The 14,631-nt window shown below is 45.8% G+C and overlaps 1 protein-coding gene across 9 annotated transcripts in view; it reads right to left on the minus strand.

Annotated features, from left to right (window-relative positions):
* TANC1 (tetratricopeptide repeat, ankyrin repeat and coiled-coil containing 1) overlaps positions 1-14,631 on the minus strand; it is a 212,151-nt gene that overhangs the window by 32,205 nt on the left and 165,315 nt on the right. For all 9 annotated transcript variants that reach the window (XM_081141752.1, XM_081141748.1, XM_081141751.1 and 6 more), the window contains 3 exons: positions 9,199-9,307; positions 8,106-8,228; positions 229-465 (listed from right to left, as the gene is read on the minus strand). In XM_081141752.1, the coding sequence (XP_080997878.1) occupies positions 229-465; positions 8,106-8,228; positions 9,199-9,307 (469 nt within the window). The remainder of the gene's footprint in view (positions 1-228; positions 466-8,105; positions 8,229-9,198; positions 9,308-14,631) is intronic.

The following is a 14,631-nucleotide window of genomic DNA, read 5'->3' on the forward strand; positions in this document are numbered from 1 at the left end:
AAGAGCTTAGAAGCAAAATACAGGGCCCCCACTCTCCAAGGCTGAGAACTTGAGCACCCACTCAGGTGGTATCACACAGCAGTGCCTGAGCTCATCCCTTCTGTTTACGTAGCAATTTCTGTTCATTGCAATTCAACAAAGTAGAGATAAACAGCAGACTGGCCCAGGCGATAATTCTAATAATGATATAAAGGCATTTCCTACCCACTGGGGAAGGCTGCTGCTTACCCTTGCCCCCTTCTTGACCAGCAGACACACCAGCTTCATGTGGCCAGCAGCGGCCGCGTAGCAGAGGGCGGTCATGCCGTTCTCTGACATTCCGTCCAGGCAGGCACCGAACTCCAGCAGCAGAGTGACCACTTCCTCATGGCCAAGGTGAGACTGCACGCACAGGATCGGGGCGTTATTTAACACTTCTGTCCTGTAGTTCACATTGGCCCCTCCCAAAATCAGGAGCCGGCTCACCTGTTGGATAAGGTGCCCCAAAAAGATTAATTTCTCACATAAATGTCATGACATTTACATAAACTTTTGTGGAGGTGGGCAGTATCCTTATTTTAATCCAGTGGTTCTCAAACTTGAGTGTGCAGCAGTGTTACCTTGGAATGGAAAATGGTGCAGCAGCTATGGAAAATGGTGTGGAAGTTCCCCAAGATCCAGGAGTCCCACTTCCAGGTATATACCCAAAGGAAAGGAAATCAGGGTCTCAAAGAGGTACCTGCACTGTCATGTTCACCGCAGATTACTCACAACAGCCAAGAGATGGAAGCAGATTGAATGTCCTTCGATGGTTGAATGGACAAACAAAATATGGTACAGTATATGCATGTGCACACAATGGAGTATTACTCAGCCTTTAAAAGGAAGGAATTTCTGCCACATGCTACAACATGGATGAACCTTATGGACATTATGCTAAGTGAGATAAGCCAGTCACAAAAAGATAAATCCTGTAAGATTCCACTTATATGAGGTACCGATAGTAGTCAGATTCATAGAGACAGAAAGTAGAATGGTGGTTGCCAAGGGCTAGGGGGACAATGAAATGAGAGTTATTTAATGAGTACAGAGATTTAGTTTTACATGATGAAAAAATTTTGGAGACCTATAGTGCAATAATGTGAGTATCCTTAACACTACTGAATTCTACACTTAAAAAGAGTTAAGATAAAATAGAGACCACAGGGATGATAACCAGGAGGGAGGGGTGGGGTATGGGTAAAAAAGAAGGGGGATCTAGTCAATAATACTGTCATAAGCTTGCACGGTGACAGGTGACTACTAGAATTGGTGGGGTGATCACACTGTACGGTATAAAAATGTCATATCACTGTACTGTACACCTGAAACCAATGTAACTAATATACACCATCTATATGTAAGTCAAAATATTTAAAAATAAAAATACAGTTAAGATAGCAAATTTTATGTTGTGCGTGTGTTTTTAACCAAAATTAAAAAGAGTTTTAAGGCACATTCACAGGCCCCACCTCCTGAATTTCTGATTCAGCAGACCTGGGGTCGAGCCTGAGAATGTGCCTTTGTAACGAGTTCCCGGCTTATACTGATTCTGTTGGTTTGAGGTCCACACTTTGAAAAAATCACTGCTTACTCTAAATAAAAACAAAATTCATTTTTCCAGCACTGAAATAATCATCACAGGATTAAATAATTAACAGTGAGATAACAAGGCCAAAAGTAAATGCAAACATTGTCTTTTCTTTACAAGGAAGTGTAGAAAAAGCAGAACACATGAAAATGCGTGTGCCCCTGGGATCATCAGCAGCACGAGACTCCTAAAAAATGATCTTTGTCTAATTACTATACTCCCACCACCCATTAAACTGCTTGGACACAGTTATGAGGGGAAGTCTATCTATGGATTTTAAAAGAAAATCACGGAATAACGTATGCGCATTGTAGCTCTATTAACATCTTCTGCGTACCTCCAGATCATTGAGAAAATGACAGCCCTTTAACACTTATTAAAATGCCCACTGCATTTCTTCCAATAGTTCCCTTCAACGGTCTGGGCCAGCATCAATCACTCCCCTGACAGACGCTGGCAGGCCTCCAGGCTGCCCACGAGGTGTGAAAACCACAGAGACTGTGTCGTTCATTTGACTAGAGTCACAAGAGATCATTAAGAGATACAGAAAGATGATAAGTCATATAAAATTCAAGTTATCTCAATGATATGTGTCCACAAGAGTAGCTGACAGAATTTTTACAAACTGATAGAAATTAATATCACTAGGTGGTAAGACCACAACTTGGAATCGTGTGCAGCATACAGATAGGTTAGAACTCAAAGTGTAAACTCTGAAGAGTCCTGGTTGCTGCTGAAGCTTAACCCCCATGTGATCCAGCCATTCAGTTCCCTCTCTGATCTTCTCCCCCAGTACCTTCCCCTTTACTTCCCCACACTGGGCCCAATGCTTGTCCTGCAACAGTGTCAAGCTGGCCCTGTCCTCCTGGCCTTTACCCTTACAGTTCCCTCTGCTGGGAATGCCCTCTCCATAGATGCAGGTGACAAAGGATCGAGTCCTACAGGTCTCTGTTTCAATGCTAGGACACCAGAGAAAAGTCCCCACCCTACAAAGAATACTCCCACCATTCTACCCATGTGCACACACTCGTCCACACACACAACCACCCCCCATGCACACCTCAACCCCAGGCACTGTCCATCCTGTCCTCACACCCTATTTTCTGGCTCAGCCCACTGCACTAGGTGCTGGCTTTAAGATTCCAAAGTTCACAGAGAAGAGTGGCAAACAGAGGCCCTCCATGACAAGATGGCCTATGTCAGATCCCCTCCTAGGACATCACTGACATTTAAGGAAGGAGAGATCGCATACAAGTGCTAAGGATACCCCATGAAGCAGCACCCGCCCCGTCACTTACACCCATCAGAGGGGACCATCTTTTAGCCCCACTCAGCTCAGCACCACCTCAGCCTCCAGCCTCCCACTGCCAGCCAGCACTTGTGGATGGAAAGGCAGAGAATGCACAGAAGAGAGATCAGAAAAGGTGTCCCTGTGCAAACCCTGACATTTAACATGCATCCTAACCCCTGTCAGCCTGCTCCACAAATCTAAGTGGGTTTGCTCTTAAAAGTAGCGCCAAGATTCACAAGTATTTAAAATTGTAAGTGCTAAACAAAAGGGTTTTTTAGAAAATGATTCCCCCTTGAGCAACTATCATTAGTATGGAAAGAATAGGATAATGCTGGTGAAATGTTTGGGGATTTTATAAAGGCCAAGGAAACAGATTCTTACCAAGAGAAATACAGGAGAACCCTGGCACCTTTTTGAAGCACACATCACATCACTGAGGTACACCCGACTCTGGTCACCATAAACAGGCAGAAACAGTTCATAGATTCCTCGGGTGACTCTGACAGCCAGTTACCCTCTCCCCTCTCTCGCCAATCGCAACCCCTCTTGAGATTCATAAGCCCCAGAGAAAAAGATGATGGGGTAAATAGTCTGATTTCACAATCAGCCCTTTACTCAATTTCCTGTGTGATTTTCAGAAAATTACTCAACCTTTGTGTGCTTCGGGTGCCTCCCGAGAAAACAGCCAGTAGACCACCCCATTCTACCCAACAGGTACTCTTTGCTAACAATGTCAGGAAGGTATACTTTCAGTACTGTCTTGCTGATACCTTACAAGACATTACCTGGATGGTACACGCTTAGGGGCAAAGCTTTCCTAAAGATGTTTGTCATCAATTCACACTTCATCTGCTTCTGGGGGGAAAATTTCCTTTGATGATGCAATGCAATGGGTATTTTTACTGCTTAACCCCCAATCAGTCTGTGGATCTTTCCCTAACACATGGTTTTCACCCTGCTACAAGCACACTGAAACCACCTGGGAACCTGAAGGTCTCCAATGCATTCGTCCACCCGTGGAGATTCTGCCACGGCTGGGGCTCCGAGCTCCCCACTGATTCTGGTTGGCAGCCAGGGCTGTAAACATGAGAGATGATATATACACCTGTGGAGTGTGGGCTTGCTCTTAGCCAGGTGCCCTTCTAGCTGTGTGATTGGGGGCAAGCTACTAACTGCTCTTAGCCTCATCTGAGAAATGGAGATAAAAACAGTTTCACTTCACTGGGTTATTGTGAAGATTAAAAATGAATGCGACATACACAAAGACACACATAAAGCATGTAGCACAGTCTTCAGCATCCTGTAAGTGCTAAGTCTTAACTGCTATCATTACAATCACCTTTCACAGAACCTTTAGAAGGGACTAGAGCCCAGGTCCCTGACCACTGGAAGGCACAGGAGGGCGCTCTGCCCCAGGCACGTGGCCACCCAGAAGTCTTGCCTCCCTAGGTTGTTCACCAGCCCAGAACAGCAAGAACTCATGTTTATATTTGAGAGGAGACATGAGTCACTTGGACCCATCAAAAACTCATGGTAGGCAGCTCCTCCTCACCACCAGCCACAGACTTATCCAGAAGTTCTCAGGTGCCTACAAGCAGAGTCTTGGTCTACAGAAAGGAGACAAAGTGCTAATAAAAATAATTTACCTGCCCACGCAATAAATGCCCAGTATTTTTCCAAGAGCTTCAACATCTCAATGAGTTTTCCCATCACTATAAGACAGGCTCTTTTGTTACCTCCATTTTATAGGTGATGGGATAAAGCCCAGATTATCTCTGGGCACAAAGCTAATTATCGCCATCGAGCAGTCCAGTGGTATGAGCAGCAGCTTGAGCTAAGATTACTCTGCATTCAAGGAAGGGGTTTAAATGGTTCATCCTCTACATTTCTCCCCAACTACATGACAATTTTCTAACCATCGCCACCACAGGTCTCCTTGGATAACAGTTGGAAATGGCAATATTATCTATAAACTTCTGGATTTAAGGAATGCAAGAAAATAGAAAAGGGGCTGGGGGAAGACAAAGCACTGTGATCATGAGACACAGGAGAGGCACTGGCCAGCGCAGTCGGCAGGTGCAAGTCTGTTTCCACAATAGGATAGTGGAGGTTCATGGCCACACGACCAGTTTACACTGTGTGCTGCCTGTCGTGCGGAATACGACTGGATCTTCTCAGTCAAGGGACATAAGGCAAAGTTCAGGCCTAACTCTGTCTCCTCTCCTCCCTGCCTTCAGCTGAGAGAAGAATCACAACCTGAATTCTCCATGGTCATAGCCTTGGGAAGCCCCTGGCTGGCAGCCAGTCCAATGTGAGTAAGACAGCCAGCTGGATGGGAGCCTGGAGGCCCTGGTGGCAAAGACCCCAGTGGGCCGGCCAAGGTCTCGGCTGGCACGATGCTGGCCTGGTAACGGGAGATTCCATTGTTAGAAGTCGACTACTGGCATGCCATTAAAATTAAAATTCATCTACCAAGCAATCATTCGGGAGCGAAGTCACTTTAATTTACCAAAGTGGCAAACTGCAATTATTGCTCAAAATGACATCCATTCCTGTGTGACAACATTTAATACTCTAAAAAAAGTTCCTTAATTGCATGCATAATTTTAAATTACTGTAATTTGTTCAAGATTCTGTGAAAACCCTTTCATTTTTTTCTTGAAAGATAAAAGGAAACAGAAGGATAATAAGGATAATAGAAAGACTCAAAATTCTATAAGCAAGTTGTAGAATTTCGGGGATAGTGTAGACATAGGTGACACTGGAGTTCTCTAAAACAAAGTATAGATGAATGACTCTTAAAAGAGCAAGCATGTTAAAGAGGAAAGTTTATAATCCCGGGGGGGTCAAGTTCGTTATATTGTTATGCTGTACCTTTAATGTACTCTCTTAAAAATTAATATTCAACAGAGTACGACGTTTCCCATTTAATTTTCTCTGTATTGAAAGAACTTCTGTGCCCACAATTGATTAAAATAGTAAAAACAGATATTGCCATTTTTATTCTTATTTCTTCCTTCCTTACTATCATTATAGAATTCTCTTAATTATGGACAAGCCAAAAAGTATACTTTTAGCTGAGATGAAAGATGAAACAATGTTGTTATTAGACTAAACTCAACCCTTTTCCATAAAATCTAAGTAAAACAAAATTCTTAATACAAATTTTATTACGTGAAGTCTAAACTCAGCTGTATTCTCCACCTTTCTTTTACAGTAACTCCATCTAAAAGGAAGAGCTTCCTTTGATCAGTAGAAGCAGCTTGAAGCTAACCCTCTGTAACTATAAAAACAGCTTCCCTGTCTATCTGCCCCATAAGCTTGTATGTGGGGTTCAGCTGAGACACAGGCATGCAAACCTCAGGTGCGGACAGAGGTGTAAACACACAAAGGGGCAGGGCAGAGCACAGGGTCCCGTGAGCGGTCCCTCCAGGGGTTCTCTATTCCCAGGAGCCTGGCTGAGGGCCTGTCAGGATGAAACCCAATGAGCCCCCTGCCCGTCAAATCTAGAACCCTAACAGGGCGAGTCCATCGGGATGAGGCAGCACTTTATCTCTACAAAGACCCTGTCTGCATCCAACTGGAGGTGGTGGTCTTTCTCTCACCAACACCAGGGCCCCGGACTGGGCAGCAGGGCTCCCAAGTCAGAGCACCGCTAGGTCCTTCTAATACTCAGGCTTCTCCATCGTTACACTCTCCCCTCTATATATCAGGAAGTGGGGACCTAATGTACAGCACAGTGATTATAATTAATAATACTGTATTGTAGATTTGAAAGTTGCCAAGGGGGCAGATCTTAAAAGCTGTCACAAGAAAAAAAATGTATAATTCTATGGTGATGGATGTTAACTACACTTATGGTGATCATTTTGCAATATATACAAATACTGAACTGTTAGGTTGTACACCTGAAATATGATGCTAGATGTCAGTTATATCTTAATTTAAAAAAAAGAAAAAAGAAAGAAATACTCCAGGAAGGCAGAGAAGGGAAAAGAGGGGTAGAGCTATCCCCCTGCCAGACATGGGAAGCGCTCTGCAAGTCCAAGCCCCCAGACACACATCCAAGGTGCAGGTGCTGGGGGTGCAGTGTGCAGACAGAAGGCGAGAAGAGGTAAAGTCTCTTGGGAGTGTCCCCGGGGAGTGTTTCCCACAGCACTACCTCTGGGGCACGTGGCCGGCCCCCTTCCCAGGTGTGTTTGATGAACCCAAAGTAAAAAGTGGGAGACATGCTCGGGAACTTACAGGGCTCTGTTTGTCCTTTGCTGCATGACCACATCGGGTCACCCTCATGCTAAGATGGGAACAGGTATGGCTGTTTCATGGAGGTGGCTCACAGGGAGCACCCAGCTCCCTGGGAACAGCCTCAGAGCCTGTGCAGGCAACCAGGCATGTTAGGACTTGCGGCCGAAAGGCCTGGAGTCTAGCAGACATGTTAAGTGGGTGAGAAATCGAAAATGCGAAAACATTTATGATCTCATTTTACTTTGCGTTGGAAAAGATGCCTGCAAGCCGCTATCATATAAAGCAGTGATTCCCATACTTTGTGGGAGTGAACCCTTCTCTGTTGATTTAACCAGATACTTGGCCTCTGTGTGCTTTAGATTCTTAGACTGTGTTAAATGAGGGGGGCGGGGAATCTACCCTAAAAACCTCAGAATATGGTGACATGACAGCCAATGATCAAGACTGAAGAGGCTACTGGCTCAGCAGTGGCCCAACTCTGATACACTTTCCATGGTCGTAAACACATGTACACGAAACCTTCAGCAGCAGTTTTCCTCTGTGTCCTCACCGCTTTGTATCCCTCATCGATGTGTAATTTCCTCTGAACCATAAAGAGATAGTCCAGATTAGAAACTCAGGACACTTTAAAAATCAATTTTCCCCGGAACTCTCCCTCTGACCTTTGGTTTCCTTTGTGAATTGCTTCCATATCACATCGGCTCTGAAACAGGCTCTGAAACAGTCACCACGTGCTCACAGAGCAGCCCCAGCCACCCACGTCTTCCTGCCCGAGGGAAAGCTAAAGTGTAGGAGAGAGATGGTAACAGAGCCTTCACCTCTGTGTGATTTACTTCAGGGAAAGAACGCCTCTGGCTGCCACCCAGCACAGGGGGAGGGAGGGCAGGGCTGTTGGGGAAATGGCAGCTGGCACGGGGGCTGGGGACCCTGCTTCCCCGCGCAGAGGGGAGGCTCGCTCACCTTCACGTTGGGTGTGTAGAGATTCCTGAGAGAGGCGAGGGCGGCAGACAGCCCCTCAGTGCTGTACCCGATCCACAGGGCTTGCAGATGGCTTGAGGAGATTCCGGTCTTCTTACTGAGGCCCTGGAAGCAATCAGAGACAAACCGGCCTCAGCATCTCCTTTCCCACCCCCAGTGCTGGGCTGAAAGTGGGTATGCCCCAGAGGGTGCGGATACAAGCTGACATGGTGAGAGCTGTGACAAAGAATGTCCGAGCCTGTGAGCCTTCACTCCTGAAAACCAAAGGGCAAGGAACTAGCTGCCTTTGCCACTTGAACTGTAGGCCTGGGTAAAGAGATGGAAGATGCGAAGGAAGTTTCTTCTTTTATAGAAGTTCTCCAGTCAAAGGAAGAATAAATGATAAAATATCACCATTCTGTAACCCACAATGAATGAATGAGTCCAGGCAGAGACCTGCAGTGGCTGATGGCATCACACCAGAGAAGCAACCACAGATGCTGTGCCTCCTGATGCAGCAAACCCCATACAGAGTTATACGGAGTTTAAACTCCAAGTACAGCTAGGAAGCAATCATGACACCCTGCGGGGGCGGGGGGAATCAAACCTGAATCTGATTAAGCTTCTAGATACAAGTACCAAATGATAGAAATACAGAAGATCGTGAACTACATCATGAGAAATAAGATCAGAAAATCCAGGTGGTGCAAAACTAGAAGTCAAGTTTGAACTTGAATCTAAATTTGGTAAAATAAACTGACTACAAAAACAAACAAATAGAGGTTAAGTAACTCATGTTCTTTGACAACTAAATAACAGGGAAACAAAAGGGATTGAATGAAATGAAAACTTCAGGTGGAAAGAAACTTAAAAGGGACTTAAAGGGGGAGAAAGCAAAACATGACCCTAGCATTGAGATACACACTTGAGGGACTGTAAGTCAGAATGTTCAAGGAGAAGGCAGGGGGCTGTGTTGGAATGGGGCTCATGGAGGGCTCTGAGAGGCCTGATAAAGCTGTCGACAATCTTCAAAACCAAAAACTCAAAAAACAATGACAACGACAATGAGACCCGTCCTCATGGTGGTGTGTCTCACCTTGAAAATGTGTGCCTTCAGGATGTGGTGCCCAAGCTCCATGGTCTGCTGCCGGTTCAGCTTGCCCTCTTGTCGAGAGAACATGAATGCCAGGAGAGCGTGCCCATTCCTAGGGTCAGAAACATGAAGACTTGTGACAAAAGACCCTATTCCACTGCACCATGGCCCTCGGGTAAGAAGATCACCAGACAAACCCCGAAACCCTGGCACTTCAGCACCACCACACAAAACAGTGGGACACTGCCTCTTTACAAAAGGTGGCCAAAGCTGTTTGTTCAAGTCATTTTAAGGGCTTCCTCTGGATTCCCCTGTCTCTGTAGAGTGATCCAGGGGAAAGCCCTGTGACATCCACTCTGTCCCTCATCCATCACTCTATCATCACCTTATAATTGGAAACTCCATGAAACCAAGAGTCTTGTCTGAGTCACAGGTACAGTCACCATATCTAGCAAATGCCCAACACTTAGTAAGTACTCAAATGTGTACTTCTTGGATAGACAGATGGATGAATGCACAAATGGACAGATAGAGCAGCGCCACCACAGGACCCTCAGGATAATCACCTCTGGGGATAAACCTGGGTGGGCCAAAGGGCAAGGCCTCATAACAGGAAGGAAAGAAAAATTGGATCATGCATAGCAACAGCTCATGATCAGAAACACTTAGAATTCTAGGCTTGGCTGGAACAGCTTTCTTGGGGAAAGAAAGTTAAGATGTATGAGGGGACTTGCTATGTCTGGGCACATGGTGGACATTCAACTGGTCCCACCAATGCATCCCTGACTAACCGTTTCATGGAGAAGCCATGTTACCCATTTCCCCTCCCCCGCCATGTCTGTAGGACTCCATGTCTCCTGTGGACTCTATGCCTTTGTCTGAGCCAGTTTCTTTGGAAAAGATGCTAATGGCTGCTTACTCCAACAACAGTGACTTCTGCACATGTGAATTATTTTCATTTCTATCAACCTGAAAACTGTGAAGTGCTGAATTTTGGGGGGAAAACAGGTATTTGTGGAGGAAAAAATACACATTATGAAAAACACTACATTCTCCTAAATGTGTTCTCTGATAGCTGCTAATGTAGATGATTAAAAACTTTCAACAGTGTCCATCCAGATGCATCCTGTTTCCAAATAGGTTATAAACCATGTTAGAGATGAGGAAATAAAGGCAGGAAGAGACTAACAGATTGCTTTTTATATTATAGCGGAAGGCATGACTTTTAAGGCTGCATGTGCTATGAAGAGATTCAGTGAAAACACAGAGGCGGCGAGTCGCCCCTTACTTACCATCCCCTTCCTCTTGCATTTCCAATTTCTCCTTCTGTATGGATTCTGTTTCCCCCACACTGTCTAGATGTTTCCAACAACGCCCCAATCTCCCGTTACGTTCAAAACAAAAACCCTTCCCACACTCATAAACAATTCCAAACCTTTCCACCCTTCCACTCTCCACCCCAGGATGTTGGCCATCCCCCGTTTTACTCCTCACAGCCCAATGGAAGGAGTCCCTAAGGATCCAGGACCCATCTCCTGAACTGAAAAGCCAACAGCTTCCTGTCAAACCTCATCTTCCTTCACCTCCAACCTCCTTCCCTGAAATCCGCAATGCCCCAGCAGTCCAGCGCTCCCTTTCCTCTAAGTACAGCCCTCACCAAGTCCTACCACCGTATCTCCATCAGTGATGCCAAACTCTAGCTCCAACTTCTCCTCCAACCTGCAGATCCCACTTGCCATTGGAACCTGCCTAGCTGGGGTTCCACAGACCCCACAAGCTGAAAGTGCTGAAAACAAAAGCTAGCTCCTGCTCTGTAAATCCCATCCCACACCTTCTGCCCTTCTTTCCTTTCTGAGAGCAAGGCCACTCCTGGTTTCTGAGGCTTAACATCTTGATATAGCACCTTCTTCTCCTCGACTCTGCCCACAAGGCGAAGCCATGCTTGTCTATCTCACGCCAGCAAGGCCCATCTCCACCCCACCATATCCTAAAGCCAAGTTCAACAAGTCCCTACTCCTGGCTGCCACAGTGGTTCCCATGCACCACACTGTCCACATAGATGATCTGCCCTCCAGAACCTTCACAGGTTCTTCAGCGATAGCTGATAAAAGGCCGCGCTCCCCAGACACATCCTTTATGTCAGCTCTTCCCACTCCTGTGTTCATGACAAGAGCTCCCGTCAAACAAGGTTTGTTCTTGCTAGAACACAGCCTGCTTTTCTGATGCAATGCCTCACGCAGCTCCTCCCGTCTGCAACAGCCTTGTTCCACCTACTGAAATCCTACCCATTCATTCCTAAAGTCAATGATGTGGGGAAAAGTAGATGGGGACTGTCCTAAATTAAGAGTTCTGTGCAACCCTAATGAATCAAAGGATCTGGGACATGATCACCAAAGGCTCCGAGAGACATTAAGATGTTAAGTGCCTCCTGATGGGAGTACTCACTACCACCTATTAAACGTCTTTGCAAAAGAAAAAAATTTTTTAATAAAATAAAATCTGATCGAGCCTCCAGATTTAACTATCAATTTATAGAACATAAAGGTGACAAATACATTAAAAACTACCATGAGAACACAACCAGCAAAATTCATATTACAGGAAACTAACAGGACAAACTACCCAGCTATTCTTTTTAAACAAATAAAATGCAAAGAAAAAAGAAAAAGGTGGGAATCTACAGATTAAGCAAAACAATAAAATACCTCTTATGGACCTCTTCTGGATCCAGATTCATACATACTAAAAAAACAGAAGTGGAGAAATCTGAGCACAGCTAAGTGTGTGATGAGACTGGTAAATTAGTATTAATGTTTTAGGTTGCTGTAATGGTATTGCAGTTAAGTATGAAAATCGCCTCTTTTTTGAGGCTTATAATCAATTATTTCAGGAAAGTATCATGATGTCTAATTTCTTTCAACAAAAAATAACAGATGGAGCAAATATTGCAAAATCTGAGTCGTGTTTAAGCCTAGGTGATGTGAATGAAGGCTCTGAGCAACTTTACTTTTTAAGCTGATAATTCTGCTCCTGGGTTCAATTAAAACCACGAAGGACAGAAGGGAGGGAGGAAGAAGGGGAGAAGCAGACGCTCTCAAGGACCTCTCTCTGTAACAGCCATCGTTACACAATGAGCTGATGCTTTTCCTCCTCTTACAGATAAGAGGATAAGGCTTGGAGAGTTCAAATAATTTGTGCGCAGGAATTACAAAGGTACTAATGGAAACAGGATTTTAATCCAGACCTCCCTCAAACTCCACTGCGTTCCTGAAGAGCACCAAGATATTCACAATAGATTTTTTTACGTTTATAACGAACCAAGAAACAATGTAAAAAAACCCTCCAATGAGGGTATCATTTGCCTCCTGGGAGTTTTGCACGGCCACGCAAAATGACATTTTACTAAGATATCCAGCTTTATAAAATGTCCATGATGTATTGAGCAAAACAAGCAGAATGGGAATTTTAATAAAGAAAAAAAAATTTGGAAAATGTTTAAAATGCACGGAAAGGGGCAGAAATAAAAGCAAAATGTCATTGCCTCTGGGCGTTGGACTCTTTTCTTTTTTTTCCTCTATAATTGGGGAAAATTACACTAACTGGGGTAGGAAGAGAAATGCTACCCATCCTTCAAGGCCCAACTCAAATGCTACCACGTATGTGGAACACTTTCCAGAAACGGTCTCCTCCAGGGGAAGGTACTCCTCTCTTTCCCGAAGGCCCAGGTGCAGTGCAGCTCCCTCCTGGCTCCCTTCACTGCCTGCTCACCTGCCCTCCTGCGTGGGGAGCCCTGGAGAACTGGGCCCCTGTCCCAGGAATCTCCGTATCTGCCATACGGCCCTGCATGTAGTGGGTCCGCAGAAACTTTTGCTGAACTAAATTCAGTAGCTTCCTTCCAACATCATTCTACATACTGTCTGTCTGCTGAATGAAGTTCAACAACAGGGGTCTTGGGTAAATGCCGACTTTCACAATTCTTAAGCCACAACTCCTCTGCATCCCAGGTGCATCTCTTGCCCCAGCCTAGTCCTGGCCCTGCTCCTGGTAAGTTCCCACACCCGCTTACGGGAACGCATCAGCACTAGCCATCCACTACCACGAGTGACAACCGTCAGTCACCCCTCTCAGCTCTGCCCTACGCTGCATAACCTCAGTGCCACCTACCACCCACAAAGGAGTGAAGCTTAACTGAGACTACATACAGTCCAACTACTTCTGCCTCAAACCTCGGTAACAAATCTACACCTGTCGTTGAAGTCTTTCTCAACTTGTTCTATTTTTTTATCCACACTCAAGGATATGTTTATTGATTTTAGAGAGAGGAAGGGGGAGAGGGAAAGGTAGAGGGTAAGGGAAAGGTGGGGGGAGGGGGAGAGAGGGGGGAGGGCGAAGGGGGAGGGGAACACTGATGTGAGAAACAATGATCTGTTGCCTCTAGTATGTCACCCGACCAGGGATCAAATCTGCAACCTAGGTATGTACCCTGACCAGGAACTGAATCCATCCGCAACCTTTTGGTGTATGACACGACACTCAAACCAACTGAGCCACCCAAGCAGGGCTCTACTTGTTTTTATGTCTCTACAAACTCAACGACAGCCTATCTTTTCCTAGAAAATAATCTGACTTTTCCTAGAAAATCACCTGACCTGACTAAATATGTCACGACATAGGATTTACCTAGTTATTATGGTCTGACTCAATAATCTAGAAGTTAGAGTTTATCCCCCCAAACTCAAGTTCAAAGGGTCAATTCTTAGCCCTGTGTCACCCAAGAAAACAACACTATCACAGCATGAAACAGCAGCTAGACCTAGTAGGTCAACATTGTCAACATTCGTGGGGAGGAAGGTGGTATGTTAGGTACAAGTTCTTACTCATTTCTGGACCCCAGCATCTGATCAAATGCTCAGCCCAGCCCAGCCCAGCCCGAAGGGGACAGTTTTGCAGCTTGCCAAACCTGTTGCAGGAGTCGGGAGCAATTCTGACAGAGGAGCAGAAGCCCTTCAAGACAGTGATGATACAGGCCAGGAGCAGGCAGAGGCGGTGGGCATGAACACATCCTAACCTGAACGCACCTGCACCTTCGAATTCCTGACCACGCCCTGACCAGCACTAGGCCACAGAGCCGCAGGTTCACCACCCCTCCTACCCTGGGCAGTAAGGAGATCTGCATGCTGGCCCCATTCTCAGCAAGTCCTCAGTGGAACCCTCGACGCCATAGATGGAGCTGCCCCACCATCCCGTATGGGGCACCTGAGACCTGAACCACAATCCTCCCGACCCCAAGTCCCCATCTGTTACACCAAGCTAAACCACAAGTACAAAAGGAGGGGGCCAGATGTGGTCGCTGTGCTCCCCGAGGGGCAGGCAGCCACATCCGAACCCTGGGACAAGCTACATGGCAGGTAGGGAGGGGTGCTGAGGTCCAGGACA

This window comes from Miniopterus schreibersii (genome assembly GCF_964146895.1).
Source record: "Miniopterus schreibersii genome assembly, chromosome: 7".
Taxonomy (NCBI): domain Eukaryota; kingdom Metazoa; phylum Chordata; class Mammalia; order Chiroptera; family Miniopteridae; genus Miniopterus; species Miniopterus schreibersii.